Consider the following 24,278-nt stretch of genomic DNA (forward strand, 5'->3'; position numbering starts at 1 on the left):
CAGTTGTTTCTTTTAAAGCACTGCTTATTTTGAATCCCCCATTTATTATTTTGGGTTTCCTTATTCAATTCCAAAAAGGACTCTTAAGAAAATTAACTTAGTAAAACAAAATAAGGTTAACACCACGATGACAAGTAACAGTCTGGTAAATGCTTACATATATACACACATACACACACACACACACACACATATATATATACATGTGTATAGATATACATGGAGCAGCTCTTATTTTACACATTTTATGTTTCACTGAAATAACTTTTAATTGAAATATCCTAGCTGTTGCACTTTAACTTTTTAGTTACGGCATTACATTACATTACTCAAAGTTAAATCTTAACTTCTTCCAGATGATGTCAGTGAGTTACTAATAAATTCAGTTAACATGTCCTATTAACTTCTTATAAAATGTGGAAAACCTATCCTTCCTTAATTAAGAAATAGTTTTAGAAATCTAAACTCGTTTAGAAAAAAGCAGGGATGAAAGGATATACAAAGTATAGCATTCATATCAGCAAAGATACTAGACATGAAAATGAACTAAAGATAAATAGCAATAGTAGCGGTTGGGCTTCAGAGCCAGACACTGTAACATATGCAAGAGGCAGAGGAAAGTACAAGGGTTAGGAATATAGGAAATGACAAGACCTATTATGACAGTACAGTAAAGCTGCAAGTAAGTAACAGGGATGCTAACTACTCACTGAGTAGTTATTTCTTCTGAAATATTCAGTTAAAAAGCTCTCTTTGCATAGAGTGTACTATGCTAAGCATGCAATCACGGGAAAAGATATACTGAGAATTAAGTCCTGGAGCAAAGTATACATCAAAATGGTGCTTTTCATTAACATCCATATACTGGACAACTATGCCAATTGTGTTTTTCTTAAACTGTGTGGGGCACACAATAAGCATTCAACTTCCTCTTACAAGAGGGTAAAGTTTTTAAAGCAGTAGTATGTGAAAACTACTTTTGTAAATAACATTATTAAAAAGGCATAGAACTTAGTAAGAAAGAATACTGCAGTTGTGAACTTGAGACGTAAGTTTTCAAATATTTTTTGTTCTTATCGATGTCAGTTAATAGGTTTTTTTCAACCTGTCACAAGGAACCCCTTTATCTCTAGGCATCACGAGGGATCTTTATTTCTACATCCAAAGGATTCTTCTGGAATCTTATGGTATGGAGACAAAAGTCTGAGATCTCTAGCCCAAAGCTGCCCTGCTTCTCTGATTATTTAGCTGGAAAAGAGAGGGAAGAAGATTGGATGGAGGATGCCTAGATTTCTTTCTCCACCTTGAGCTACATAATGTCCCGAGTCAGAGTTGCACAGGTACCTGTTTAGTGGATGGAGTAGCAAGGATTTATTACATTACATATAATTTCTTCTTTGCATTATCTCTGAAAAAATTCTACTTTTCTCACTGTGTCAGTAATCTTTGAAAGGAACAGACTTAGAATCCAGTTTTTCATTTTTGTTAGTAGTGAGATTTAATGTGCTCTTTTCAGCAGCAATGAGCAGCTTCATTTACCTTGGACTGAACTAAAAAGAAATAGCAATAGTAGCAGTCAGGCTTCAGAGTCAGACAATGTAACATATACAAGAAGCAGAGGAAAGTACAAGGGTTAGGAATATAGGAAATGAGAAAACCTACTATGACAATACAGTAAAGCTGCAAGTAAGTAACAGGGATGCTAACTACTCAGTGAGGAATAAAATGATCAGAGCAATCTTAATAATTATTGGTTCAATAAAAAATAAAAAAGTTCAGTTGGATAGATTTTTGAATGAAGCATCTTTTTATTCAGGTTACAAGTCTCCTATAGGAATAAATACTTTAAATTGGGCAAATGATTAATGTTACTATATTTTTAATCTTAAAAGGAAGTCTTTAATGTCAGGTCTTCAGTATTGGTATGAAGTTATCATCTGAATATGATCATTATTCATATGCTCAGTATTGTTACATGACTTAAAGTTTCATTTTTTTATCATTTTGAAAATTCAGTACATATTATTTTGACACAAAATACTTAAATGCTTTGATAGTCATAGATAAAACTCTGTAGATTATCAAAGTTCCTAGAAGCAGCTGAGTCCAACATCAATATACCACGTAAAAAACAAATTTACCAATTTCAATTAACTACTAACACTGATATAATCTGATGATAAATCATTACCTGGCCAATGGAACCAAAGAAACTAGAAATTCACTGTTAGGACAAGAAAAAACTCACAGGGAAGTATGATAAAAATCCCTCTGATTCATTCATTTATAGAGAAGCAAAAATCTCAGATCAATTCTGCAAAGAGTTTCCCATTTTTAACTAATCCAATCTAATCTTCCTGGTGACTGGAAACAGGTTTGGAGTGGGAGGCAGTGGTATAAAGATGTTTCGTTTTTAAGTATCACGATTAAAAGCTTGAGAAAAAGATAAACCTCAAATCACCAAAGAACATTCTTTCCTTTAAATGTTTTCAAAATAAATATGAGAACAATCTTCAGAACAATGCACAACTATGGGTAAGTTAAATCTCTGGGAAAGGGGACAATTGGGATAACTCTTGAAGACTGCATAATCAAGACCCCAGAGAACTGACTTGTGGGACTATGTAGGGTCTGACTTTTCAACTTTTTATCTGAAACTCTGAAATAGAAAAACAACTGTGTAAAACACATGACTCAAAATGAAAAAGAATTTACAACTCTAAAAATATGTGATCAATGTTTAATGACCCTAGGGTTAAGTAACCAAATCAAAAAAGATTTTATTACTTGACTAGGTTTATTTCCTCCAAATTCTTCTAAGAGTTAAAAATGAACTGTCACACTTATTGATTTAGAACCATCGGATTTGACTTCAGGAAAATCTAATAACTTTCAGAAAGTTATAATTTTAACATTAGCACAAAAAAATTACCTCCCAGCATTTCATTAAAAATGTTCTGCAGCCAAAGATTCCTATTTCTGAATTATAGTACTTCAAGGCACATACAGAACTCACCTCCTTCAAAACACAGAAGATATACTCCCTGAAATAGAATTTTAAAATCCATAAACAATTAGAAATACTACAAAGTTAGCAATTTATAGGTAAAATGTTACTCTTACAGTAGCATGCACCTTTCTTAAAATCAATTCAGCACGTATGTATAAACGGTCCTTTTTAAAAAACATTTGTATTTGAAACGCAGATACAGTAATGCTGAAGACAGCACTAAAGAAATCTGAAAAATACTATATAGCTTGATAAATTTTCCATTATTGCCTTCATTAGAAACTGTATTATCTCTAGTCTTTTCAGAGATTTGAATTTAATAATGGGTTAACTACATGGGAAATAAAGGATTTTCTTTCTTTCTAAATAATATTTCCGTCACCCATAGCATCAATTATTTTATAAAAGATGCTAATATACTATATTAGAACTATATTTTTTGTTCAGCAAAAACTGATAGGACCTTTTAAGTGCCTTTACTAAATTTAATGCAGCTTAATTAGGGAATAGGTACCTATTTTCTTTCAAAAATTTATGGTCAAGCATGTCTAACCTTATAAGCAAATGGAATTTTAAGAGGTAGATTTTTTCCCCATGATGTATTTTGTCAATAAATGTATTGTCAAGAAAATAAAAACAAGCACTGAGTGTTTTCTAAAATTATAAGGGTCTAACGAAAAGAAAAAAGATATTTCCTACAGTCTTGAGATTTTAACAGTCATACTATTGGATGTTTTGTGAGCACTGCAGTCTGTACTCAGGATCAAAACACAAGCCTACCAACCGTGTTGAACCCCCCTCCACCCCCCCCACCAGCTGGTCCACAGCTTCCTGGTGGGTCACTGTCATCAGATCCATGGGGCCGAAATGAACAGGAGGCAGATGCAGCTTGTAGGGCCCGGGTTCGAGCATTCAACTCTTGCTCCTAAAATTAAAAAGAATTTTTATGAAATTAAAACCCTAAATATAATGAATGGATGGGTATATCACCTATATAAATATTTTATAGCTTCTTCAATCCTTAATAAGCATCCTTCAAATCCCAGTAATTTAAAAATGACTACAGTAATCTTTACCAAATCTTACTAAAGTAAGTATATAATCACAGATAGAGCAACAAAATAGAGAGGAAAATCCAGGTGTCACTCTAAGAATGCAGATCCTAAAAGCTCTTCTTTCTCAATATCCCACTACTGAAGAGGAAACTGAAGTCCTAGAACTACTCTACAGAAATACTAGTTCTTTCTATACTCATCAACACATATCGGAATCTAACACACATAAATGTAGAATTCAAAGGTTGTGACAATGGGTTATCTACTCTTTGTCAGGTGGGGCTATTTTAGAAGTGGATAATTACAGTAAAAGGTATAAGTAATGAAAGAAGCCTCAATTTCTTTCAACCCTTTCCTTACAATACTTCTTAGTAAATAAGGTAAGGCAGATCTAAAATACACTGCTAAGGAAAATGGAGCCTATCTCCTTACACTTTAATTAAAAATTTTCCCTGCTAGATTATTAGAACTTTTATCAGGAACCAGTCATATTCATCTAGGTGCCAGACATGTATCAGGTGCTCAATAAATATTAATGATCTCAGATTAGAACACTGTTAGGTACTTAGCCTCAAAAGAAGCATATGTGAATAAATAATAGCAAATTCATTTGGCAAGGTATTAAACTGGATTCTAAAACTGGCACAAACACCTTGGAAGAATATGCAAAACATTCTGGCATGTGCCCATTTTTCTGGGAAAGGGTCTGTAACTGTCATATGAAGTTGGTGTCAACAAGGTCTAAAAGCTACCCTTAACTTGTTAGGCATGATCATACTGAAGAACTTTCAAAATACAGTTAATATTAACAACAAAAACTGTACTATTTCCAACTTTTCAACTAAAAGCCCAGTACTTTGTTCCATCAGTCAAGGTAGTATTATTTTATAATTTATATATGAAATTGTTTTAGTTAACTACTCTCTACCCTTTATACCAGATGCCCAATTTCTTATTATGGAGAAAAAAAAAAACAGGCTCACTCTGACATCTGTCCCTCACATTATGGACAGACACCTTATTGCTTAGTAGCACACAGTGACAACTGATCAATTCCCAATACAAAAAATGATCAAGAGTAACATATTTTTATAGCTGAATGCCATCTTAGATAAGAAATCCCTGTAACAGAATGGCCTAATTTACCAGTCCTTGACAAGGTTTAAATTGGCTTTTAAAATGTAACCTTGAGGATATTTTTTGAAAACTTTTTTTCATTTACTGTGTCATTTGCAACATTTATAATTGCTGGTTCCTCTGTATAATGTTTAGTCATACAGTATTTTTCAAATGATGTATTAATTTATTCTTTAATCTGTAAAATCTGTTATGTTTTATAGATACAAAATAAAACTATAGATGTCAAAAATAGACACAAAAATACACAAAAATCCTCATTGCTCTAGCTCTATAACCTATTAAAATATCCAGACACACAATGAAAATATGACTGTAGCAGAACTGGTTTCACATACAGATCATGTTCTCTAATGAAATAAATACAACTGAATGCATATGCAAGGCAGAGTTCAATAAGTTGTGCTCCCAAAGGATACAGAATTTTGCCTGGTCTTTTAATCAAAGACTTTTTTTTCAATTAAAAAGTGATTTCTCCCCAGAAGTAATGTTGAAGGAGATGCAAAGTAAAAAATTAATAACTCCACTACTCTTGAGACACATGTAATCTATATTATATTACGAGAGAGAGCATCACCATAAAGTAATATTGCTTTTTACTTTCTTACCTACTTTATTTATATAAATATATAGCAGACAGAAAAAAATGTATGATAATCTGTTTTCAGAAGATAAGCTTAAACAAATGCATAAAAGTAGGGAGAACTGTTTTTCATTTTCTTTTATATAGGTGAGAACACTGTGCATAATGTAAAAAATTGACTCTCATAGCATATGTAATTTATATCCCAATTTTAATATCAAGTATTAAAATGAATTCTTATTTCAGTAGTGTAGTATTGGTTTAGTCTTAGAAAGGAGTTACTGGTGGTTTGGGACAAATAACTTTATATTTAGCTCTCTCATTCAAATAAATCTGTTAACATTAAATTAATCCATCTTTTAGTTTTCTTTTAAACTGCATATACCTTTATGGATACTTTCTGTATGTAGGGTAAAGGAAAAAGTTAAAGACATAAAACTACCACCTCCTCCAAAGAAACAAAGGAAAGAAACGCAACAAGATAGGATAGAAACTGTCTGCAGTTGCTGTAGGACACATGGCCATAGGTGAACTTCAAGTGCAATGATGATACTAACAACTCACACGATTCTCACTGGCTCCTAACCAAAAGAGTAATTTTTGTAGCCTAGACACTAAAATAATAGAGAAGGTCCTAAAGGAAGCTGGGCTGAGGGGAAAGAAACATATGAAGAAAAAACCCTTTCTAAAATTCAAGATCCACAATTTGCACTGCTTTCCTATGTGTCACCCTATGACACAGCTATGGTTTGTCACAGTTTTGCCCAGGCTTTTCAAAACCACTCATTTTGCCAATACTTGAAAGAGCAAGAGTTTTTTTTCTAACATTGTCAATCTTGTGACTTTAGTAAAATTTAAACATGGAATTCTAAAAATAATTCTTAAAGCCATACAAGGTGAATTTCTGATATGCCTGAGAAGTATTAAAAAAGAAAAGTAGTTACCCTGGTGAGTATGAAAGTGGTAAGCTCACCTTCAGTACTGCTGGAGAGCAAAGGAACTCAAAATGTTCATTAAACATCTTAACTTGTACTAGACTTGATTAAGTTTCTATAACCTTTTGTAAGAGACATAATGCTATTTCTTAAAATTTAGTTGTAGTCTAGACCCTAGCAATCTATAAAGCATTATTACTACAAATGGGCACAAATTTGTGTACCTCAAAAATGAATGTAAAAACAAAAAATGAGAGTAAGATCAAAAGCATACACACATGCTCCATGTGTTTAAAACCGAAAACTGATGCCTAAAAACTGTTGTACACGAGATCTCACCACCACATATTCCTACTCATCAGCATAGCAAAACAATAGTTTCTTAACACAAACTTAAAATACCAGAATGATTTAGTTAAATAGTATGGGAAATACCACAATTCAAAACTTATCAGTAGCATTATTATTTTTTAAAGTAAATAATACAGTCTAAATGTATGTGTGTTTCTAATTAAAAGTTGAGTTTTTATTATTGTAATCTGCTTTAAAAAGTCATTTTGATAATGAAGCTTTAATAGTTCATCTTAATACAGGTAAATAAAAACCTCAATGTGAAATTTGGCATTATCTTTTTTGCATCCAACAACTTGCCAATCTGAGACTTAAGATGAAATTCAGAACAAATGCACAACACTGAAAAATTACATTAACAAAGTACATAATGCTTTTTATTTATATGACAAAAGGGCCTTAAAGCAATAATGAAAAGAATGGCTCATCACACTCAAATACTGTAAAATCAGGATCTAATGGGGTAAACGTCAAGGTAAAATCATATAGAGGTAGACTGTAATACAAGTAGTTGTTAGGGTTATAAGCACTTTTGGCATTCCAATCACAGAAATTAGAGTAGTTTCTCTTCTTTTCAAAACCCATGTTATTCCTTTGGTAAATGTAACATTCCACCTGATCACTGAAACATAAATAATCTGAATTTTTCCAAAAGTCAAGATCACACTGGGCCTTACTTTCCATATTTTATATTATAGAAAATTCGTATTTCAACCTAACCCTCTTACCCTCAACTGTACCTCTCCAGAGTCTAAAAATCATTACTAATACCTAGGACTTACATGGTATCTAGCAAAGAGGAGATGGTTTGAATATATTCTTACCTTGATCTTAATAAGACTGGATGTTTGGATCATTAGTAGTGAATTAGTTCTAACAAAAATTCTAAATTTCTGATTTTTTTTTTGTGAAATTGTTTTTGTGTCACTCTAGAACATTGCTATGCTCCTTTAACAGTGTTTCATGCACATAATTTGAGTATTTTATTGTACAGTAAATTTGAAAACATTTGAGAAAATTTCCCTCTAAAAATCAGTACTATAGTGGCCTATTTCTTCTTTTATTCTATCTGTGCTTTTTAGGAGTTTTGTGACTTTCAAACACAAAATTTTTAGAAACTTATTTGTTTAAACTCATAAAATCATTTCTACTACCCAGTTAATACACCTGTAATTTCACCTACTGTTGGCCCTTTATAGTAACAAATCGTCAGGTTTCAAAGTACTTTCAGCAAGATCTTCAATAACTTTGGTAATAAAATCACTAATTCCTTGCAAAAAGTATTATATATAAGTAAATTAAACTCATATGAACCTTTTATTCCATGGCTTCTATTAACTAATTGTTATAACAATCTATTGGTCAGGTCCTTAAAGAATACAAAAACCCTTTATTTATCTGTTCTACCTTTTAGTGTCCTTTATTACCTGAACATCAAGAAATAGCACTTCAAATATTTATTTATACTAGAAGGAAAAACATGAAATTTAGCAGTTCTTTCCCCTAGCAGGTGGGACTAAAGGAAATGCAAAATAACTCCAATTTTAGTATTCTAAAACTTCCTGTATTTCTGTATGGAATGATTTTATAATGATCACATCTTTGTAGTTAAAAACAAATAAGGTTGTCTATACTGCATCTGATTGTGACTTTTCATAATTAACTCATGACATTAGGAAGTAAGACAATTTAGCTATAAAGGTTGAAATCATTTCATATAAACCCAGATTCAAATTTCAGAATTACCACTCTGTAAATTCCTTGAAAATGTAGAAGTGGGATTTCAAAATTAGGGCACTCACTTAACTACATATCAATTGCCTAAGTATTTTCCAGAAATGATAAAGCTTGTATTTCAACTTACCTGTAAATACAGTTTATTGTCTTTTGTTATAGCATCCATAAGTTCTTTCTGCAGAGGTGGGTCTCCATTTACCCAGAGTCCACTGGTTGAATTATTACCATTTAAACCATTGGTGCTGTTATGTTTTTTATACAAAAGGACATAAGCTGTGTCCTTTGGAAACCTACTCGTAATTTTCTGGACTGACTGAAATGAAGTAAACGTCACTCTGCTGTCATTAAATAAAAACCATTCTTTGGACATTTCCTTATTTTCTAAATTCTGTTCAATAACTGCACTGGGACTATTTCTCCCTAGTAAATGACTCTGGGATGATGCTAATGCCAAAGTTTCAGACTGGTGGCATATCTGGCATGAGGACTCTGTGCCTGCGATGTTTCTGGCATAAGAATAGTAATGCCCACTTTCAGAAGATATACCAGAGTGAACAACAACGGAACTTAACAGATAGGGAACCAGTTTTGGGCAGCAAGCTTCCTCAGTTCCAGAAGGCTTTAATTTTTTAGCTAGGTTCTCACTAGTATCAGTGAAGTCAACATCTATAGACCAACTTTCTGATAGTGAAGAGAAAGAAGTAGTTCTTTTAACTGGCAACTCCAAAACCAGTGGCAGTGACACATTGTCTAAAATTTTTCTTCTCACATGATACTTCTGATCATATGAAAATCTTAGGAGAGTAAGAATAAGGTATTCAGGTTCCTCTGTGATTTGCATAGTTTTCTCAGCATTCTGCAGAGAGGCACAGTTTTCACAATAATATTGGTTGTCATCAGTGAGAATCTCTGGAGCCAAAAAATAATTTAGTAAGTCCGTTACTGAAGGTGTAGTTTCACCTCCTGGTTTCTGAGGTACATTTTTATTAACAAGAATCTTGCTAGATTCATTAGGGACCAAAGTGTCTTCAGCACAGCAGAAAGCATCAGGACTGCTCACCATGCTCCCTCTCACGGCCGAGCCACAGGAAAAGGTGGCTGCTGCTGGGTCATGAACTCCTGGCTCTTCCAAAGGACCCACAAGACTAGTGCACATTAGGTTGCCATCCTGTGTATTGACTGATGATGCTGGATCTTGAAAAGACAAGTTTTCCAAAGAAGAGGAAGGACAAAAGGCAAGCGAAAGATCGGTAAAGGCTTCCACTTTTTGTGAGGTACTCCTGCAGTTCAAACAACATATGTGAGTTCGTAGTTTTCCTCCAAACATTTTTTCTATTAAAGTCTTCTCACGACCACTTGTGCAAGGGGTCTCTGCCAATACAGGCGCCTTACTGGCTACTTTCTGTAAAGAAGTTTCACTGCACCCCAGACTTTCAGACTTGTGTGAGGAATGAACGTTGAAGATCTTTTCTTCTTCATGAAGCCTGCAGGAGAATATATCATTATATAGCTACTTCATGTAAGTTTAAATGTCATTTCTATTAGAAAATATTAGTGTCTTATGTAAACAGTCAAATTATCAGATATAATGCTTAATTTAAAAAATCAAGTTTCTCCTTTTTTAAGCAAGGGGAATACTGAACAGTTTGAGAATGTATGTTAGAAGTTAGGGATATTATTATTCTATATTCTCATTACATTTCTTCATACTGCTATTTTATAGCACTTACTACATTATAGTTAATTATATATGTAACTGTCTTACATATCTTTTGTCAGCCTGGCATTTCATAGAAAGCTTGGCACAAAGAAACTACTCAACATATCCTTAGCTGAACAGAAGAAAGGTTGCACATACTGAGCTCAACTAACTTTACTTACTAGTCATACAATAGAAGGGAGGCAAAGAAGGGGAGGTACAGGAAGGTAACAGGTTTTGTTAACTAAGTGGTAAGGAGACAATAAAATATACCAAACCCAGTCAATTTTGAACTGTTCTAAGGGAGCAGCTATTAAATTTTTTGGTCTCAGGATCCCTTTATACACTTAAATATAATTGAGGAACTCAAGAACTTTCATTTATGTGGTTATATCTACCAATATTTACTGTACTCAAAAATACTGAGAACAAAACAATACATTTAAAAATAACAATAAGTCCATTGCATGTTAATATAGTTAACATTTTAATATGAAAAAGTTGCATTTTCTAAAACCCCCTAAAATTAGTGTGAAGAATGGCACTATTATACATTTTACAAATATTTCAAGTATCTGGCTTAATAGAAGATAGCTGGAGCCTTATATCTGCTCTGCATCTAATCTATTGTGATATGTTGTTTTGGATGAAGCATATGAAGAAAATCTGGCCTCAGCTACATTTGCACAGATATGTATTTGGGAAAAGGAAGACATCTGAAAGTGTTTTGGGAGCATCTAGTGCTCCTTGTACCATACTCTGGGAACATCTGGTGATCTGGTGTAAAAAAAAGAAACGAAACCAAAATAAAAACAAAGAAACACTTAAAAAATACAATTAACACAAGGTATTTTAAAGGTTAACACTTAAAATGTATTTTTAAAGATAAAAACAATATTCTGTAGAAATAACCAGTTATAAAAAAAATGCATATAACTTAAAAATACTGTTACCTGTCTAGTAGAAACCTGAGGTATTCAGAACAGTCTTGCTGTGATCTGGGGGTAAACCATGGAGGTCTGGAAGCCTCAAAGAATATTCGAGGTGCATATGCTTCTCTCTTTCGACATTGGTAGAGAAAATAAAAGGAAATGCTTCTCACACCATGAACCAAATTATTGAAATCTTAATATATAATGTTTAATAACTATTACTTTAAAATTGTATAGTGCTTAACCTTCACCACATTTGGTATGTGAAGTTTAAAGATTATCATCAATGATGCTAACATATGCATACTACACACACTTCTACTCACCTGTGTATGAGCCAAAAAGGCAAAAAGATGCTGTAATTTTTTCATTAATGAATTGCAACCATTTAGATTTAAAGATAATACTTGTCTCCTGAAACTGAAAGAGAATAAAATATTTGTATTTTTGTATACATGTGTACACACACTTTTTTAAAAGTATCTTTTAAACACTAAAAGAAAAGTTAGTTCAAAAACTTATTATCCCCAAAGTAAAACTTCATTTACCTGATGGCCCTTTACTTAGCAAAGTTACTACTCACAATGTCTTGAAGAAGGAAGGAGAGAATGATGATAAATGAGCACTTACTATGTGGCCTGGCAATGGGCTATGTGCTTTCACATATTTCTATTTTCTGAATTAGCAAATAGAAATAGATTAAGCTTTTTTCAAATCTTCATGAAAATAAAATGCTGTACTCAAAACATACTATAAAGCTACAGTGATTTAAAGAGTGTGCTGCTAGTACAAATGGGAAAAGGATAAACTATTCCAAAATAGCATACGAACAAACGGCTATCCACTTGGAAAGTTAGATTAAGATTTTAAATCATACAGCAGTAATGGGCTAAATGTAAAATACAAAACTACCAAAGTATTTAAAAGAAAAAAGAGAGGGGAAAGGTTTCCTAAAATTCAGACACTATAAATGAAAAATAGCAGATTTGATTATATAAAATAGAAAACTGCCAATGAAAACACTCTACAAATCTGAATTGCACTGACTAGAAGAAAGCATGTGACAAAGGATTATCATCTAGAATATATATAAATTACTAAGAAAAAGAAAAAGACCCAACAGAAAGCTGCATAAAGAAAGAATAGGTTATTCAGAAAAGAAATACAAGTGAACAAAGAGGGGGGCAAAAAAATATTACAAATTAAAACAAACATTTTTTTTCTTAGACTGGAAAAAAGTTTAAAAAGTACTGCTAAAGGTATGGGGTCATAGCAATCATGTATTAGTTAGCAAATTCAAATGCTGTAGCCTTTCTGGACATCAACTTTGCATATCCAGTTCAAATATCCTCTATATCTACATATGGGCAGAGAGATGTTAATAATGAGCAAAATAACCTAATACTTAACAGGAGTAAAGTTAAATAAATTATAGCACACCCATTTACTCAGAATGACATAGTTCTATCATTGCCCTACATAGGAATATTTCCAACACAAATTAAAGGATAAAAGGATACAATTAAAGGATAAAAGCAGGTGCTGGAAAAGAATATGTAAACAAGATTCCCTATAAACATAAAAAAAATGCATCTGGTTTTGTATTAGATAAAATCTTATGACTACAAAAAAGGTCTAGACAAATGCACATAAAACTGTTAATAAATTACCTTTGGGAATTAGAATGTTGGATTTTTTGAAAACTTTTTTAATGTCATATTTATTTTATACTTCCAGATTTAATTTTTTAAAACATGGAGAACTCATATGTTACAAAAGAAACTATTTTATCTGCTTTGGGTCTCTGCTTTCTCTATCATTTGTGAAATGAGATGGCTAGACTAGCTGACCTTGGTGGTGAGATATGGACTCTTTCAGTTTTATGCCTACTATCACTTGTGTGTAAGAGCACATACACACTTTCATAAAAAACAAACAAAAAATCCCAAATACAAACAATTACAAAATAAAATATTAAACCAAACAATAAGCACCTTAGTGTTGATAGTACATTCTGGAGCTAGGAAACAAAATGAAACTACTCATCTTTTAGTTTATGATTCCTCTAGGTAGGCTATAAAAATTTACAAAAGAAAGACCTATACCCTGAAAACTACATGACACACTCTTGAGAGAAATTTGAGAAGACACTAATAAATGGAAATATATTCCATGCTCATGGGAAGAATTAATATTGTCAAAATAGCCATCCTGCCTAAAACAGTCTACAGATTCAATGCAATCCCTATCAAAATACCGACAGCATTCTTCAATGAACTAGAACAAATAGTTCTAAAATTCATATGGAACCACAGAAGACCCCAAATAGCCAAAGCAGTCCTGAGAAGAAAGAATAAAGCGGGGCTGGGGGATTATGCTTCCCAACTTTGAGCTCTACTACAAAGCCACAACAATCAAGACAATTTGGTACTGGCAGAAAAACACATCCATATTTCAATGGAATAGAATAGAGAGTCCAGATATAAACCCACACATATATGGCCAATTAATATATGATAAAGGAGCCATTGACATACAATGGGGAAATGACAGCCTCTTCAACAGCTGGTGTTGGCAAAACTGGACAGCTACATGTAAGAGAATGAAACTGGATTACTGTCTAACTCCATACACAAAAGTAAACTTGAAATGGATCAAAGACCTGAATGTAAGTCATGAAACCATACAATTCTTAGAAGAAAACAGGCAAAACTCTCTTGAATATAAAGAGGAGCGACTTCTTCATGAACATCTCTCCCCAGGCATGGGAAACAAAAGCAAAAATGAATAAGTGGGGCTATATCAAACCAAAAAGCTTCCGTACAGCACAGGACGCCATCAGTAGAATAAAATGGCATCGTACAGTATGGGAGATTATATTCATAAATGACATATTTGATAAGGGGTTAACATCCAAAATATATAAAGAGTTCACATGCCTCAATACCCAAAATGCAAATAACCCAATAAAAAAATGGGCAGAGGACATGAACAGACATTTCTCCAAAGAAGAAATTCAGATGGCCAACAGGCACATGAAAAGATGATCCACATCACTAATCATCAGAGAAATACAAATTAAAACCACAATGAGGTATCACCTCACACCAGTTAGGATGGCCAACATCCAAAAGAGAAGGACCAATAAATGCTGGCAAGGATGCAGAGAAAGGGGAACCCTCCTATACTGTTGGTGGGAATGTAAATTAGTTCAACCATTGTGGAAAGCAATATGGAGGTTCTTCAAAAAGCTCAAAACAGAAATACCATTTGACCCAGGAACTCCATTCCTAGGAAAGACACATATGCACCCCTATTGTTATTGCAGCACTATTTACAATAGCCAAGCAATGGAAGCAACCTAAGTGTCCATCAGTAGATGAATGGATAAAGAAGAGGTGGTACATATACACAGTGGAATATTATTTATCCATAAGAAGAAAACAAATCCTACCATTTGTAAGAACATGGATGGAGCTTGAGAGTATTATGCTCAGTGAAATAAGCCAGGTGGAGAAAGACAAGTACCAAATGGTTTCACTCATCTGTGGAGTATAACAATGAAGCAAAAACTGAAGGAGCAAAACAGCAGCAGACTCACAGACTCCAAGAAGGACTAGCCGTTACCAAAGAGAAGGGGTAGGGAAGGGTGGGTGGGGAGGGAGGAAGAAGGTGATTAATAGATATTATAATTAGCACACATAATGTAGGGGGTACACAGGGAAGTCAGTATAGCACAGAGACAACAAGTAGTGACTTTATAGCATTTTACTATGCTGATGGACAGTGACTATAATGGGGTACGTCGTGGGGACTTGGTAATGGGGGGAATGTAGTAACCACAATGTTGCTCATGTGAAACCTGAGCACAAAACTGTATATCAATGATACCTTAATAAAAAAAAAAGGAAAGAAATTCTGACATGTGGTACAAGATGAATAAACCTTGAAGACATTATACTAAGTGAAATGAAGCAGTCACAAGAAGATAAATACTGTAGATTCAAATTAAATGAGATACCTACAGTACTCAAATTCATACATAGAGAAAGTACAATGGCAGTTGCCAGGGGCAGGGAGAAGGAATGGGGAGTTGCTATTTAATGGGTACAGAGTTTAGTTCTACAGAATGAAAAGAGCTCTGGAGACAGGTCGCGCAGCACTGTGAGTGTATTTAACACTACTGAGCTGTATACTTTAAAGTGGTTAAGATGATAAATTTTCTATTGTGTGTATTTTGCCACAATTAAAAAAATTAATGTACAGTTAAAGTATAAAAAAATACAAAGGCTTGGAACTCAATTTATAAACTCTTTGGTCAACCTCTATAAATACACTACTAGTAATGAAGAGAAAAATTCAACTATGTTTTTGCCTTTAGGAAAAGTTTATCTTTATTTTGCACCTTTACAGATAGCATTCACATAGCTAATAACTTTTGATTTCTTATGTATTTGGCTGCAAAAGAACAGGAATTTGAAAATAAATCTGTAAGAAGCAAAGAAGCATGTTGTCTGTTTATACATTTGTTTACTGTCACCTTGGGGTGGGAAACAGAGCTTAAACCTTATTAACAGCAACAAGTAGGTCATTTGATCTGATAAATAGGAAGTGATTTACATCTCAAAAAACTAAGCATGACTCCCTCAAAATATATATAGCTTAAAAAAACTACAGTTTCATAGTATAATTATGTAATAAGCTGGAATTTGAAGGCACAAACTATTTGGAATAACCTCAATTAACCCTTCTGTTACATTAATAAACATCAAATTAAGGTAATTAAAAAGGTAGCAAATGCAATACACAATATAAAGTAGCATTTATATACAAATTAACATTTTAATAGTGTCTCAACACTAAAAGAAATTTCATTTTTAAATAAGGCAATTATATGAAAATATTACTATTCCTGCCATTTATATAAGAAATAATGTGAAGACAATCCTACCATCTTACACTTTATATCATGCACCAATCTCTACAATTAAAAATGGGAAAAAAAAGAAAAGGTTCAAATTCAAACTTACTCTGTGGCCATAAACAATGCTTGTATAACACTGTTCATATAACATGTATTTCCTAGATTAATAAGACCAGTTTTCCCAGTTTCAGACTTTCCAGAAAGTCTAGACAAGCAAGATGCCAAGGAATTGGATTGAGAAGTCCAGGCACTTTGACTGAAAATCAATTTAATCTTCTCTTCACTGGGCTTAGGAAAATCCTGTGGATCATAAAGAGGAAAAACAGTTTAAAAAGATAAACTATTTTTGTTATTAATTTAACCATAAAGATTCTTCCACTGACATTTAACCTTTCTTTTCTCTCATTCAGTTTTGAAATCACTGAATAGTACTTGACAAGTCTCATCAAAAAATCAAATGATAACCACACAGCCAAAATAACTGTCTCCAAAAATAAATATCTCCTAAAGGCACAGTTTATCAAGTTGAGAATACTCAAGAATCAGGAATTAAGTCACATTTGAGCTGATTTTATTTCCTATTTGCCAGCAAAATATTTTCAGAATAAAACTTTGAGGTCAGAGTATACTGTAGTGCTATTCAAAGGCAAAGAATGAGGACTTAAATTAGCACACAACTGAATAAGCTACACAAGTAATCTGCCTTCAAATTCTGTAATGACAATTAAGAAATATCTCCTTTTCATTAACTGCTAGTATTTACCCAGTATTACCCATTAGAAGTAAAAGCTCACATAACCAGTGAATGAAAAATGAAAAGGCATCTAATCACAATGACTTCTGACTTTGAAAAATAAAACTCAATCTAATGTTTAACCATACAGAAAATTACTATGAGATACAAAGTATTCTTACACACTTTGTGGCATATGAGATAAAGTTTTAAGTGTATATGACCTCAAGCATGAGTAGAGCACTTAAGAATAAGAAAAGATAGGGATGGGAGCCAAGATGACGGCATGAGTAGGACAGTGGGAATCTTCTCCCAAAAACATATATATTTTTGAAAATACAACAAATACAACTAATCCTAAAAGAGAGACCAGAAGACACAGGACAACAGCCAGACTACATCCACACCTGAGAGAACCGAGCACCTGGTGAAAAGGGTAAGATACAAGCCCCAGCCCGGCGGGACCCAAGCGCCCCTCACCCCAGCTCTGGCGGGAGGAGAGGAGTTGGAGCATGGAGGGAGAGGGAGCCCAGGACTGCTAAACACCCAGCCCTAGCCATCCGCACCAGAGCGCAGACACAGTGCATGTGTGGAGTGCTGGAAACTAGGGAAACAGGACAGCAAGACCTGTGAGCGGGTCCCAAAGCTGGCACCCCTGTGACAAAGAAAAGCAAGTGCTATTTGAAAGTCTTAAAGGGACAGGGATGCCACAGCTGGACGGAAGCATCCTGGGTCACAGTCCAGCAGCTGGAAATTCCAGAGAACTCCGGGCGCACTAACCCCCTGGGCAACAGTTCTGAGACCCCTCACAGAGGTAAAGAGCCAAACAGCCCCCCGTCCATTACCCCTCTGGGGCCCCGCCATAGCAGATCAGCAGCCTGAGGCTGGCCACGCCCAAGCAAGGGAGCTTCCTCCATACCAGCTGGCCAAGATACAGAGACTCAGTCTACACACAATTGCCCAACAGAAGCCTCTAGGAGTCGCAGTTGTCCCAGTAAAGAGGCCAGGAGCTAGTGGAAAGCCTTAGCACTCCCAGCTGACAGAAAGCCAATAGCTCACCACTGCACCTATCAACATGAAAAGGCAAAAAAATTAGACCCAGACAAGACTAACCCACACAGCTTCGACATCTGCTACATCTTCGACATCTGCTACATCTTCCCCTGAAAAGGAACCCAGGGAGATAGATTTAACCAGTCTTCCTGAAAAAGAATTCAAAACAAAAGTCATAACCATGCTGATGGACTTGCAGAGAAATATGCAAGAGCTAAGGAGGGAGAATACAGAAATAAAACAAGCTCTGGAAGGACTTAAAAACAGAATGCACGAGATGCAAGAGACCATTAATGGACTAGAAAACAGAGAACAGGAATGCAGAGAAGCTGATGCAGAGAGAGATAAAAGGATCTCCAGGAATGAAACAATTTTAAGAGAACTGTGTGACCAATCCAAAAGGAACAATATCCGCATTATAGGGGTACAAGAAGAAGAGAGAGAAAAAAGGGATAGAAAGTGTCTTTGAAGAAATAATTGTTGAAAACTTCCCCAAACTAGGGGAGGAAATGGCCTCTCAGACCACAGAGGTACACAGAACTCCCATGACAAGGGATCCAAGGAGGGCAACACCAAGACACATAATAATTAAAATGGCAAAGACCAAAGACAAGGACAAAGTATTAAAGGCAGCCAGAGAGAGAAAAAAGGTCACCTACAAAGGAAAACACATCAGGGTATCATCAGACTTCTCAACAGAAACCTTACAGGTCAGAAGAGAATGGCATGATATACTTAATGCAATGAAACAGAAGGGCCTCGAACCAAGATGACTGTATCCAGCATGATTATCATTTAAATACGAAGGTGGGATTAAACAATTCCCAGACAAGCAAAACTTGAGGGAATTTGCCTCCCACAAGCCACCTCTACAGGGCATCTTACAGGGACTGCTCTAGATGGGAGCACTCCTAACAAGAGAATGGAGCAAAATGCCCAACATATGAAGACGGGAGGAGGAGGAATAAGACGGGAGAGAAATAAAGAATCATCAGACTGTGTTTATAATAGCTCAATAAGTGAGTTAAGTTAGACAGTAAGATAGTAAAGAAGCTAACCTTGAACCTTTGGTAACCACAAACTTAAAGCCTGCAATGGCAATAAGTACATATCTTTCAATAATCACCCTAAATGTAAATGGACTGAATGCACCAATCAAAAGACACAGAGTAATAGAATGGATAAAAAAGCAAGACCCATCCATATGCTGCTTACAAGAGACTCACCTCAAACCCAAAGACATGCACAGACTTAAAGTCAAGGGATGGAAAAAGATATTTCATGCAAACAACAGAGAGAAAAAAACAGGTGTTGCAATACTAGTATCAAACAAAATAGACTGCAAAATAAAGAAAGTAACAAAAGATAAAGAAGGACATTACATAATGATAAAGGGCTCAGTCCAACAAGAGGATATAACCATTATAAATATATATGCACCCAATACAGGAGCACCAACATATGTGAAACAAATACTAACAGAATTAAAGGAGGAAATACAATGCAATGCATTCATTCTAGGAGACTTCAACACACCACTCACTCCAAAGGACAGATCCACCAAACAGAAAATAAGTAAGGACACGGAGGCACTGAACAGAACACTACAACAGATGGACCTAATAGACATCTACAGAACTCTATATCCAAAAGCAACAGGATACACATTCTTCTCAAGTGCACATGGAACATTCTCCAGAATAGACCACATACTAGGCCACAAAAGGAGCCTCAGTAAATTCCAAAAGATTGAAATCCTACCAACCAACTTTTCAGACCACAAAGACATAAAACTTGAAATAAATTGTACAAAGAAAGCAAAAAGGCTTACAAACACACGGAGGCTTAACAACATGCTCATAAATAATCAATGGATCAATGACCAAATCAAAATGGAGATCCAGCAATATATGGAAACAAACAACAACAACAACACAAAGCCCCAACTACTGTGGGATACAGCAAAAGCAGTCTTAAGAGGAAAGTATATAGCAATCCAGGCATATTTAAAGAAGGAAGAACAATCCCAAATGAAGAGTCTAATGTCACAATTATTGAAATTGGAAAAAGAAGAACAAAAGAGGCCTAAGGTCAGCAGAAAGAGGGACATAATAAAGATCAGAGAAGAAATAAATAAGATTGAGAAGAATAAAACAATAGCAAAAATCAATGAAACCAAGAGCTGGTTCTTTGAGAAAATAAACAAAATAGATAAGCCTCTAGCCAGACTTATTAAGAGGAAAAGACAGTCAACACAAATCAACAGAATCAGAAACAAGAAAGGAAAAATCATGACGGATCCCACAGAAATACAAAGAATTATTAGAGACTACTATGAAAACCTATATGCTAACGAGCTGGGAAACCTAGGAGAAATGGACAACTTCCTAGAAAAATACAACCTTCCAAGACTGACCCAGAAAGAAACAGAAAATATAAACAGACCAATTACCAGCCACAAAATTGAAGCAGTAATAAAAAAACTACCAAAGAACAAAACCCCCAGGCCAGATGGATTTACTTCAGAATTTTATCAGACATACAGAGAAGACATAATACCCATTCTCCTTAAAGTTTTCCAAAAAATAGAAGAGGAGGGAATACTCCCAACTCATTCTATGAAGTCAACATCACACTAATGCTAAAACCAGGCAAAGACCCCACCAAAAAAGAAAACTACAGACCAATATCCCTGATGAAAGTAGGTGCAAAAATACTCGACAAAATATTAGCAAACCGAATTCAAAAATACATCAAAAGGATCGTACACCATGACCAAGTGGGATTCATCCCAGGGATGCAAGGATGGTACAACATTAGAAAATCCATCAATATCATCCACCGCATCAACAAAAAGAAAGACAAAAACCACATGATCATCTCCATAGATGCTGAAAAAGCATTCGATAAAATTCAACATCCATTCATGATAAAAACTCTCAACAAAATGGGTATAGAGGGCAAGTACCTCAACATAATAAAGGCCATACATGATAAACCCACAGCCAACATCATACTGAACAGCGAGAAGCTGAAAGCTTTTCCTCTGAGATCGAGAACAAGACAGGGATGCCCACTCTCCTTGCTGTTTTTTAACATAGTACTGGAGGTCCTAGCCATGGCAATCAGACAAAACAAAGAAATATAAGGAATCCAGATTGGTAAAGAAGAAGTTACACTATCACTATTTGCAAATGACATAAAAATTCCTAAAGACTCCACTCTGAAACTACTAGGGCTAATATCGGAATTCAGAAAAGTTGCAGGATACAAAATTAACACACAGAAATCTGTGGCTTTCCTATACACTAACAATAAACCAATAGAAAGAGAAATCAGGAAGACAATTCCATTCACAATAGCATCAAAAAGAATAAAATACCTAGAAATAAACCTAACCGAGGAAGTAAAAGACCTATACCCTGAAAACAACAAGACACTCTTAAGAGAAATTAAAGAGGTCACTAACAAATGGAAACTCATCCCATGCTCTTGGCTAGGAAGAATTAATATCGTCAAAATGGCCATCCTGCTCAAAGCAATATACAGATTTGATTCAGTCCCTATCAAATTACCGACAGCTTTCTTCAATGAACTGGAACAAATAGTTCAAAAATTCATATGGAAACACCAAAGTCCCCAAATAGCTAGAGCAATCCTGAGAAGGAAGAATAAAGTGGGTGGGGGATCTCACTCCCCAACTTCAAGCTCTACTACAAAGCCACAGTAATCAAGACAATTTGGTACTGGCACAAGAATAGAGCCATAGACCAATGGAACAGAATAGAGACTCCAAACATTAACCCAAACATATATGGTCAACTAATATTCGATAAAGGGGCCATGGACATAGAATGGGGAAATGACAGTCTCTTCAACAGATGGTGCTGGCAATACTGGACAGCTACATGTAAGAGAATGAAACTGGATCACTGTCTAACACCATACACAAAAGTAAATTCGAAATGGATCAAAGAGTTGAATGTAAGTCATGAAACCATAAAACTCATAGAAAAAAACATAGGCAAAAATCTCTTAGACATAAACGTGAGTGACCTCTTCTTGAATATATCTCCCCGGGCAAGTGAAACAAAGGCAAAAATGAACAAATGGGGCTATATCAAGCTGAAAAGCTTCTGTACAGCAAAGGACACCATCAATAGAACAAAAAGGTATCCTACAGTATGGGAGAATATATTCGAAAATGACAGATCCGATAAAGGGTTGACATCCAAAATATATAAAGAGCTCACATACCTCAACAAACAAAAAGCAAATAATCCAATTAAAAAATGGGCAGAGGAGCTGAATAGACAGTTCTCTAAAGAAGAAATTCAGATGGCCAACAGACACATGAAAAGATGCTCCACATCGCTTGTCATCAGAGAAATGCAAATTAAAACCACAATGAGATATCATCTCACACCAGTAACGATGGCTACCATCCAAAAGACAAACAACAATAAATGTTGGCGAGGTTGTGGAGAAAGGGGAACCCTCCTACACTGCTGGTGGGAATGTAAATTAGTTCAACCATTGTGGAAAGCAGTATGGAGGTTCCTCAAAATGCTCAAAATAGAAATACCATTTGACCCAGGAATTCCACTTCTATGAATTTACCCTAAGAATGCAGCACTCCACTTTGAAAAAGACAAATGCACCCCTATGTTTATCGCGGCACTATTTACAATAGCCAAGATATGGAAGCAACCTAAATGTCTATCAGTAGATGAATGGATAAAGAAGATGTGGTACATATACACAGTGGAATATTACTCAGCCATAAGAAAAAAACAAATCCTACCATTTGCAACAACATGGATAGAGCTAGAGGGTATTATGCTCAGTGAAATAAGCCAGGCAGAGAAAGACAATTACCAAATGATTTCACTCATATGTGGAGTATAAGAACAAAAGAAAACTGAAGGAACAAAACAGCAGCAGAAGCACAGAACCCAAGAATGGACTAATAGTTACCAAAGGGAAAGGGACTGGGGAGGACGGGTGGAAAGGGAGGGACAAGGGCGGGAAGAAAAGAAAGGGGACATTACGATTAGCATGTATAGTGTTGGGGAGGCACGGGGAGGGCTGTGCAACACAGAGAAGACAAGTAGTGATTTTACAGCATCTCACTATGTTGATGGATAGTGACTGTGAACGGGGATGTCGGGGGGACTTGGTGAAGGGGGAGCCTAGTAAACATAATGTCCTTCATGTAATTGTAGATTAAAAAGAAAAAAAGAATAAGAAAAGATGGTAAAATCTGAATGCTTTTCTGGACTGCTATTACTGTCTTGTACTTAGATCTTAGAAAACAAACATTATTTGAAGGTATTTTCATCTTCTGATGACTTTGTTGTTGACAGCTAACAGAAAGTACTTCTCTTGGGTTAAGAGACTCTTCTTCTGAGTCTGTTTCAGTTATCAGAATTTTCAACATGTAAAGAACTAAGAACAACAATTAACAACACAGCATAGCTTTCCTCTATGGACATGTGGATATCATAGAAAGAGATTACCATTACTATCAAATCCATGACAAAAAGCTCCTACACATAATAATCACTTCTGAAGTGTCAGTGTCATACCATGATACATACTAATGCTGAAAAGTACTGTTCTGAGCTCAACCAAAACAAGTTCCGCTATGTAGTAGAAAGAACGTTTTGTATTCCTTTCAGATACAGAAGATAATGAGACTTACATTTCAGACCTCAAAATGGAACATTACTAATAGTTAGTATAAGTTATTAGAAATCAGTTCTAAGTATGGATGAGGCAAGTTCAACACTCCAATTCTTCTGCTATACCTGATTATATAGTAAGTTTACTAAGACGAAAGTATGCTTATTGTGACCCATTCTTCAAGATAAACAGAATCAGTGCTTTATAGATCCAATACTTATACAGAGTTGAAAAACAGGCTAAGTTCACAAATAATTCAAGTGAAGATTTTCTGAAATACACTCTTAAACAGGCCACAGCAAAAATGGAGTAAGAAAACAGGAAAGGAACCAAAGTCAACATTAAACTGCCTTTCCTTGATTCTAAGATGTAGCTTACATATTTTAACACCTCTGATATTGGGATGCAACTCTAATTAATGTATTCACTTAATGTAGCATATCC

The 24,278-nt window shown here is 34.9% G+C and overlaps 1 protein-coding gene across 3 annotated transcripts in view; it reads right to left on the reverse strand.

The window, feature by feature from the left end:
* Positions 1-1,784: 1,784 nt before the first annotated feature.
* Positions 1,785-24,278, reverse strand: part of USP38 (ubiquitin specific peptidase 38) — a 37,177-nt gene continuing 14,683 nt past the window's right edge. For all 3 annotated transcript variants that reach the window (XM_017668819.3, XM_017668820.3, XM_017668822.3), the window contains 5 exons: positions 16,470-16,663; positions 11,766-11,859; positions 11,461-11,567; positions 8,936-10,292; positions 1,785-3,935 (listed from right to left, as the gene is read on the reverse strand). In XM_017668819.3, the coding sequence (XP_017524308.2) occupies positions 3,774-3,935; positions 8,936-10,292; positions 11,461-11,567; positions 11,766-11,859; positions 16,470-16,663 (1,914 nt within the window). In that variant the 3' untranslated portion in view covers positions 1,785-3,773. The remainder of the gene's footprint in view (positions 3,936-8,935; positions 10,293-11,460; positions 11,568-11,765; positions 11,860-16,469; positions 16,664-24,278) is intronic.

The sequence above is a fragment of the Manis javanica genome, chromosome 5 (assembly GCF_040802235.1).
Source record: "Manis javanica isolate MJ-LG chromosome 5, MJ_LKY, whole genome shotgun sequence".
NCBI lineage: Eukaryota > Metazoa > Chordata > Mammalia > Pholidota > Manidae > Manis > Manis javanica.